Consider the following 9,190-nt stretch of genomic DNA (forward strand, 5'->3'; position numbering starts at 1 on the left):
CCCAGGATCGGACATTGTTTCGTTCTGCTGTGCATGGGGTCGCTATGAGTCGGTTCCAACTCGATGGCACCTGACAACAACAACAATTTGATTTAGCCTTTACATTAATCTTGAATATCCATGTGAATCAGAAAGATTGTTTAATAAGCTGGGAAATGCCTTAGTACCTTAAGCATAAAGAGAATACACACATTCAGAAGGGTACTGTTGTTTTATACTTGATAAATCTGAAGAAAATATAATTTTTTGCACACTGGTTGAATGAGATTCGTAGTTCACTTCTTTTATGCTAAACCTATTTTCAAATCTCCTCTGCTACATACAAGGGCAAGGGAGAAAGAACCATTTAAAGCTATTCCACGTGTAACAATTTTTGAATATTTCTGCAAAATACAGAAATAAGACTTGAGGGAAAAGAAAGTCAGTTCTGTCTTTTCCTGGGAATGACAGATCACTGATTTATAGCTATGGATAGTTACACAGGCTCACATACTCAACTTAAGAAGTGCTGAAAAGGTTTGGGGAATCTCAAAGATTTTTTTTGGTTTGTTTGTTTTAATGGCTCAATAAGCCAATAGAGGTCTTATTTCTACAATTAAAGATTCATTTCATTAAATTCAGTCTTTGTTTTCTGTTCAATGTAAGTGCTCTGGCAGAAAGAATAAATTATTTCCTATCAAACACATAAATTTAGCAAGAAGTCCGATGTGAACCAATATGAGAGCCAATTTTAATATTGGAGAAAGGTAATAACTGAGCAAGAAATTTATAGGTGGAACAGATTTAGAGTTTAATGGGTTATTAATTAAAAAGTAAGGAGAACCAGGAGATCAAGGGGAGATAAGGAAGGATAAATTAGTGCAGCACAGAGCATTTTTAGGATAGTGACATTATTCTGTATGATACTGTAATGCTGGGAATATTATATTATGCAGTTGACAAAATTCATAGAATTGTATAACACAAAGGGTGAACCATAATTTAATTAATAGACTTGTCAATAGTGATGTATGAATTGTTATTGTTGTTGTTAAGTGTCGTTGAGTCAGTTCTGACCCATATATAAACGCGTATAGGGTTTCCGAGTTGCAGCTGGTAAGCTTGAACTGCCGCCCTTGTGGTTCAAACTGACCTTGCAGTCCAACACATTAACCCATAGTGCCACATCATGACTCTGTTGTATGAATATTAGTTATCAATAGCAACACAGACTGACAAGATTCTAATAACAGCTGAAAGTGTGTATGGGGGAAGGGAAGTAGATTTTATACATTGTCTGTATAAAGCTACAACTGCTTTAAAATTAATCAAATCTATTACAAATATATAAAAAGAACCAACAAGAACAATATAAAATTGTAGTCTGGTATAGTGTACTGGTTACGAGTTGGGCTGCTAACCTGAAAGTCAGCAGTTCAGAACTACCAGTTGTTCCCTGGGGAAAAGATGAGGCATACTGCTCCCTTAAAGATGTACAATCATGGAAACCCTATGCAGAGTTGCTATGAGTAGGAACCAACGCCATAGCACACCACCGCCACCACCACCACTACCACACTAATGGAGACATCAGCAAAATTACAATTTTTACAATGCCAGCAATGATGAAAAACAAAAACCCTACCTTTTTAAAAGGAAAATGTTTAGGAGTAAAAGCTCCCATTTTATTCAAATGCAAATTCTGAATTTGGTTTGGGAGTTCTTCAGCTAAATTAAAAAGATGGTGGTTCCCTCAGATGGAAATTAAGGATCAGAACCTAGAGGTTCTGTACCCAGAGTTGTCTAACCATCTTTGGTATATTCACTTTCCTTGAATGTGAAGTATTTTCCATCTTTCCAAATATTAGGTCGTTTTTAATTGACTCAAAATGATTTTCAAGATACGTAGGTTTAAGGAACAAATTGCTAAATAAACACATGGTACATTTTTTAAGGCGATACTTTTTTTTTAGGGGAGGAGGTTTAATAAGTAGTCTTAGACCTGTTGACATGGTTCACCTTCAAAGGGTAAAATTTGATTCATGGTAGGGAAGTAAGGGATAGCATTTGGGGCTGATGAAGGTGACTTTTAACAATTGATATAGTTTAATCTTTTAAGCTTTCTTTGTTGCTGTTGTTAAGTACCGTTGAGTTGGTTCCAACTCACAGTGATCCTATATAGGGTTGCCAAGAAGTAGCTGATGGATTTGACCTGTTGAACTTGTGTGTACAGTCCAGTTCTGACTCTACAGTGCCACACCATGACCCTCTATTAACTTTATAATTCAAAAATTGAAAAATGATCAAATAAATAGACCTTTAAAAGAAAATTAAGATATTAAAAAGGATAAATGTTAAAAATAACATGTTTTTGTTAAGTGTTGTTGAGTCTGTTCTGACACATAGAGATCCTTTATAGGGTTTCCAAAGGGCAGCTGGTAGGTTTAAACTGTGGTTAATAGTTCAGCGCTGATCCTACAGCATCACAACAGAAGTCCTGGTGTGGAGCTGTGGGCTAATGTGCCAGACTGCAAAGCGGTTTGAGCTGCAAGATCGGCGGTTCAAGCTCACCAGCCCCTACTCGGAAACTATATACAGGGTTGCTATGGGTCTGAAACAACTCAATGGCACTTAACAACAACAACAACAAGTAAGCATTTAAATTTTTTTCACATCATGGCTTTTTTCAAAAATATATGCCTAAGATCTTAATAGACAAGTATTTTAGAATAAAGACACAATGCAAGAGAGCATATGTGATTTTCTTCCCTTTTAAAGATGATTCTAAACATCAAGATGATTTAAAATGTTATTGTCCATTAAAAATTCATTAATGGGTAACAACAATAAAAAAAAGAAAAATTATATTTAGTAAATGCAAATGTGGTGAAAAATTTAGGAAGACCAAAGAATAAATGATCATCATTTCCATAGGTAGGTCTGCAAGGAAATGAAAACTCAAAATCTATTATTTAAAAGTGAAAAAGCAAGAAAAATGTTGGCATTTTGCAAGACTGAAGAATATTATAGACAAACATAAATGAAAAAAGAGATTTTCAAAATTATTGACGAGGAAAAAATCGAACATTTATTGAATGTCTGATTAGATGAGATATTAGATGAGATGATTGTTAAGTGCTGTTGAGTCTTTTCCAACTCATAGTAACCCTGTATGGGGTTTCTGAGGAGCAGCTAGTGAGCTTGAACCACTGGCCTTGTGGTTCAAGCTGACTTTGTGGTCGATTGTTTACCCTACGGAAGTTGTTGTTGTTAAGTGCCATTGAGTAGGTTTCAACCCATAACAACCCTATATAGGGTTTCTGAGGAGCAGCTGGTGATCTTGAACTGCCCACCCTGAGGTTTAAGGTGACTTTGCAGTCCAGTGCACTAACCCACAGCACTATACCAGGACTTATGATATCTCAATTTTCCAAATTTAGTCTTATCAGTGTCAATTTAAACCAAGAAATTAAAATTTATGAAAGTTAAGTGGTGTGATCAAGAATTCACAGATCAAGTGGCAAAGCTCGCTTCAACTTTGTGGATAGTCCACTCCTCCCTTTGTCTTGACAATCAGCAGAGAAATAAAAAATAGAAACTGACTGAAGCCTGGACAGTATTCAGCTTAGGGGAAGAAAGGGGAAGGACACACATGAGGTAAAATGGAACAGAAAGTTTGCTGTGTGGGAAATGCTTCTCAACCACTCTAAGAGGAACCTTTCCTTCTCTTGATAACAGACACAATTTAAAGAGTGATCCAAATTTGTCATGTAGATAGCTGTCATTTTATTGGTGATTCATATTTACAGTAAAAAGAAAATGCATGCCATTTGTAATTTGTTCCAAATTTTGTTTCATGACTGTTGTCGTTGAGTGTTGCTGAATAGGTTCATGGTAGAATGATCTAGAAGTAAAGGTTATTTTTTTTTCTGGTTATAAATAAGTAAGCATATATTCATTTTTCTTGGATCCACATTTAATGTCCATGAAAGCAGCAGTAAAAAAAATCAAACAACATATTACATTGGGTAAATTGGCTTGCAGATCTATCTCTTTAAAGTGTTAAAAATCAAAGCTATCACTTTGAAGACTAATATGTGTCTGACTCAAGCCATGGTATTTTCATTTGCTTCACATGCATGTGAAAGCTACACAATGAATAAGGAAGTCTGAAGAATTATGGCACTGGTAAAGAATACGGAATATACCATGGACTACCAGAACAACAAACACATCTCTCTTGGTAGAACAACTACAATGCTCCTTAGGAAGATAGCAAAACTCCATCTCACGTACTTTGGACAGGTTATAAGGAGGGCTCAATCCCTGGAGAAGGACACTATGCTTTGTAAAATAGATGGTAAAAGCAAAAGAGGAAGACTCACGAAATGAACTAAACTAGCAGTTACAACAATGGGCATAAACAGGAACAATTGTGAGGACAGTGCAGGACTGGATAATGTTTCACTTAGCTACACATAGGGTTTCTTTAGTTGAAACTTATGTGATAGAACCAAGCATATATTGTTGTTAGGTGGCATCGAGTCAGTTCTGACTCATAGTGACCCTAGGCACAAAAGAACACAACACTGCCTGGTCCTGTGCCATTCTCACAATTTTTGTAACACTTGAGCCATTATTGTTGCCACTATATTAATCTATATTATTGGGATCTTCTTCTTAACACTGACCCTCCATATTACCAAGCATGGTATCATAGTCCAGGGACAAGTCCCTCTTGATAACAAGCCAAAGTACAAGAGACAAAGTCTTGCCATCCTTGTTCCTAAGGAGTGTTTTTGACTGTACTTCTTTCAAGACAGATTTGTTTATTCTTTTGGCAATCCATAGTACTTTCAAAATTCTTTGCTAACACCATAATTCAAATGTATTGATTCTTTTCCTTGTTCGGCATTAATTGTCTAGCTTTCACATTAGGTGACAGAAAACAAGAAGACACGGGTCAGATGCAATTTAGTCCACAAACTTGTATCCTCAGTCTTTAACACTTTAAAGAGGACTTTTGCAGCAGATTTGCCTAATACAATATGTCTTTTGATTACTTTACTACTATTTCCATGAGTGTTGAATGTGGATCCAATCAAAATGAAATATTTAACTTCACTTTTCTCTATTTATCATGATGTTATTTATTGGTCCAGTTGTGAGGATTTTTGTTTGTTTTTTCACACTAAGGTATAATCCATACTGATGACTATAGTCTCTGATTTTCATCAGTATTTCAAATTCTCTTCCCTTCCAGCAAGCAAGATTGTGTCATCTACATTTTAAAGATTGTTAATGAGTCTCACTCCAATTCTGTTGTGAATTTCTTCTTCACATGATACAGCTTCTCAGATTATTTACTCAACATACAAATTGAATTGTTGTCATCGTCAAGTTCAAGTCCATTTTGACTCATAGTGACCCTATATAGGGTTTCTGAAATGAGGCTGATGGATTTTAACCACCAATCTTGCAGCTAACAATCTACTGTTTATCCTACAGCATCAAATAAGTATGGTGAAAGGATACAACCCTTTCACTCTTGCATACCTTTCCTGATTCTAAACTATACAGTATCCCCTTGTTCTGCTTATATGACTGCCTCTTGGCCTACGGACAAGCTATGCATGAACACAATTACGTGTTCTGGAATTTCCATTCTCGCAATGTTATTATTAGTTTGTTATGATCTACACAGTGAATTACTTTGCATAGTCAAAAAAGCACAAGCAAATATCTATCTGATATTTTCTACTTTCAACCAAGAACCATCCCACTGCATTCTCTTCTGAATCCAGCTTGTATTTCTGGCCGCTCCCTGTTGATGCACTGCTACAACCATTTTTAAATTATTCTCAGCAAAATTTTACTTGCATGTGGTATTAATGATATCGTTCCATGATTTCAGCATTCCATTGACTCACCTTTCTTGGGAATGGGAACAAATATGGATCTCTTTCAATCAGTTGCCCAGGTAACTGTTTTCGAAATTCCTTGGACTGGTCAAGTGAAAGCATCCAGCCCTCTATCAGTTTGTTGAAACATTTCCATTTGTATTCTGTCATTTCCTGGAGTCTTGTTTTTTGCTAATGCTTTCAGTACAGCTTGGACTTTTTGCTTCAATACTCTCAGTTTGGATCATATGCTACCTCTTGAAATGACTGAACATTGACCAATATTTTTCAGTTCCTCATTTCTTCTAGTCCCTTTAGCTTCTCTATGTTCAAGAGCAAGTTTCAAAGTCTCTTTGGACATCTATTTTGGTCTTTTCTTCCTATCCTGTCTTTTTATTTTTTAACTTTTTATTGTGAATTGAGTGAAGGTTTACAGTAGATCATCAGTTTTCCATTCAACCAATCATATACTTTGCTTCATTAGGATGATTGCAATCCATATACCATCAATTACCAGCACCTACCTCTATTCACTCAACTCTTGCACTCCTCCCTGCATCTCCTGCTACCTTCATTTTTCCTCTGCCAACTTGCTCCTTGTTGTATATTGCCTACTCTATCATCCATATTAACATGTGGCTATTCTATAGCCTATGAATAATTTCCCTCTGTGTCATACTATCAAGAAAACCTTTTCCCTAACTTGTTACAACACTGAAAAACAGGATTATAAACACTTACAACATTCAGCATCATGATGATTACAAAATTAATACAAACACCAGCAGCAGATGTTGCAAACTGCCAGTGCTGTTTGATGAAACTCCACTTGAATGATGCAAATTGTTCCATGACAACCAGGCGATACACCACTACTGCAAACACCGCAGTGATCACCAAAGAAATCTGCAATGTGGAAGATCAGAGGAGACATACATATTCTGCATCATTAATAAGTTGAAAGAAAAACCACAGATTTACTACACTGCCCTGAAGACTTAGAAGTTTTCATCATTTCCAAAGGATATGCATGAATTTAATTTTCTCCTTAAGGAGCTAAGTTACATTCCAGTCAAATTAAATATTATAAGATGTAAGTTGGTTTGGTGTAATAACAAAGTTGTCACAGTAAAATGCAAATTTTGTCTACATTATCACATTCATATAGGATGCTTGGTTTTAACACCCATGTGATATACCTAATTCATGTGAGCAAGTCTTATCATCTTTTAGATGATATCTGTTTCTTACAAAGTATTTTATTTCAGATTATGTACAAATTCTCTCTGTCAAATTTCCATGACCTCTTGTAATTTCTGTTTTGTTTAACAGTATGCATGTTACTAAAGTATTAGTAAAATGACACATTTTCTTGAATTCTCTGGACCACAAAATGAATTGGTATCATAGAACTTATTCCTAAGCCCATAATGCACAATCTCCCGTCTTTTTCAAGGAAAATCAACGCTGTTAGGTTCCGGTATTAATTGCTACACTTTACCATGAAGAATATTCCTGAGACAGAGATAAGAAGACGAGTGATTTTGTCTGAGAAAGGCTGATGTGGTTCAGGTTTTCCTGTAATGGGATTCACTCTCTCCATTGTGTAGTACTTTGCTTCAAACTGGGGGCGAACTGTTTCCTAAGACAGAAAAATAAAGCTGTCTAAATGTTAAATTCATCAACTTAAAAAAGAAAAAGTCTCCTTCAATAATAATCATGAAACTCCTAGAATTTGGCTTGTTTTATATTGTTGTCACCAAAAATTAACATTTTTATTTAAATCAGATGTAAACTATTTTCCAAAAAAACCTTAAACTATATTTGAATCAGAAAAATTTTCTCCATTACAAACTAAGGAACTATAATACAAGTGATTTAAAAGATTACTTACTTAACCATTGAGTTCTATAATGTTCATGAAATAGTAAAGCATATGATGAAAAAAAAGGAAAACAACAACAAAAAAAAGAAAAATACTTAATGGAATTAGTTTAGCTGTTTTGGCCTTAGTGTTAAAAACCAGTGAATAATTTTTTCATCACGTGTCTTCCCAGTTTCTTTATATCCTGGTTACCTAACAACTTACCTCCTCCTCTTCCCATTCAATCAGGTCCCAAGCATAAGTTAGTATACTTCTTCTCCTTTTCCAAAACTCTAGGAAGACTGTGGCTGTAAAGACAAAAAAAAAAAAGTCTACTCAAATAGCATAATGTTGCTTTACTTTTTCAGATTGATCCATTGAATCATCTTTTTCTTTCTCCCTCACCTGGTTAGGTATTCTCCACCCACAGTGTCTGGCGCAGGTTTGAGGCATTACATTATCCATATACTTATTTACTTTTGGATTGACTCTAACTACTGCTATCTACTGATTTTCTGTAAAGTTCTAAAAGTATCAGTATGATTAAAAGAAATGAGACAAACTCCACTGATAGCAAGAAAAAGTTCTCCATTTAAAATAGCAAACTATATCGCTGCTATCCACAGGGAGACTTATGACTTACAACAGATGTGAGAAGATAATACCTAGAATGGTTTTCAAAGGAAAATGGACTTTTTATTTTAAAGCATTGAGTGAAATAAGCAAGTGTAACCTGCAGTGATTACTAGCCTGGGCTACTGAATCTTTAATAGACGCACAGTTCATAAACTGCTCAGCAAAACTGATCTCACTCAAGACTTGAAGTTCATATGTATCACATGCTACTTTCTCTTCTTAATTTATCTTCCCAGTATATAGTTGTGATATAAACATCTTCCAGAAAATCTAAGAAATAAAGATAATCTTGCTTTTGTTTGTCTGAACATTTTAATGTAAGGCCAAGGCATGATTGAAGATTCATTGGATACTTTTCCAAAAGTAGGATTATTTACTTTAAATGTCAACATTGAACTAGGCTTTGTGTTATAGAGCCAGTCTCAGCTTGAGATACATTCATTTTTTTCACTGCATATTTAGTGAAACTTTTAAGTTAATCTACATTCTCACTTTATTAAATTGCTCACTAGAAAAGGCCACATAAAATATGCCAAACATGGAGGAGGGAAGGGATGTACTAATTCCTACTAAACATACAATGAGAAAGGAAGACAAAAGAAAAATTGGTATATTTGATTTATTGCATTGGCTAACAATATTGACAGTACTATGGACTGCCAATGAAGAAAAACGTGGTGTCAGGATTGGAGGAAGACTCATTAACAACCTGCAATATGCAGATGATACAACCTTGATCGCTGAAAGTGAAGAGGACTTGAAACATTTACTGATGAAGATCAAAGAGCACAGCCTTCGATATGGATTACAT

The 9,190-nt window shown here is 35.2% G+C and overlaps 1 protein-coding gene across 3 annotated transcripts in view; it reads right to left on the reverse strand.

The window, feature by feature from the left end:
- The window catches only part of ANO3 (anoctamin 3), a 427,969-nt gene that overhangs the window by 69,198 nt on the left and 349,581 nt on the right, over positions 1 to 9,190 (reverse strand). For all 3 annotated transcript variants that reach the window (XM_006872392.1, XM_006872390.1, XM_006872391.1), the window contains 3 exons: positions 7,969 to 8,051; positions 7,381 to 7,521; positions 6,621 to 6,785 (listed from right to left, as the gene is read on the reverse strand). In XM_006872392.1, coding sequence (XP_006872454.1) covers positions 6,621 to 6,785; positions 7,381 to 7,521; positions 7,969 to 8,051 — 389 coding nt within the window. The remainder of the gene's footprint in view (positions 1 to 6,620; positions 6,786 to 7,380; positions 7,522 to 7,968; positions 8,052 to 9,190) is intronic.

Source organism: Chrysochloris asiatica, unplaced genomic scaffold (genome assembly GCF_000296735.1).
Source record: "Chrysochloris asiatica unplaced genomic scaffold, ChrAsi1.0 scaffold00196, whole genome shotgun sequence".
In the NCBI taxonomy this organism is placed as follows: Eukaryota; Metazoa; Chordata; class Mammalia; order Afrosoricida; family Chrysochloridae; genus Chrysochloris; species Chrysochloris asiatica.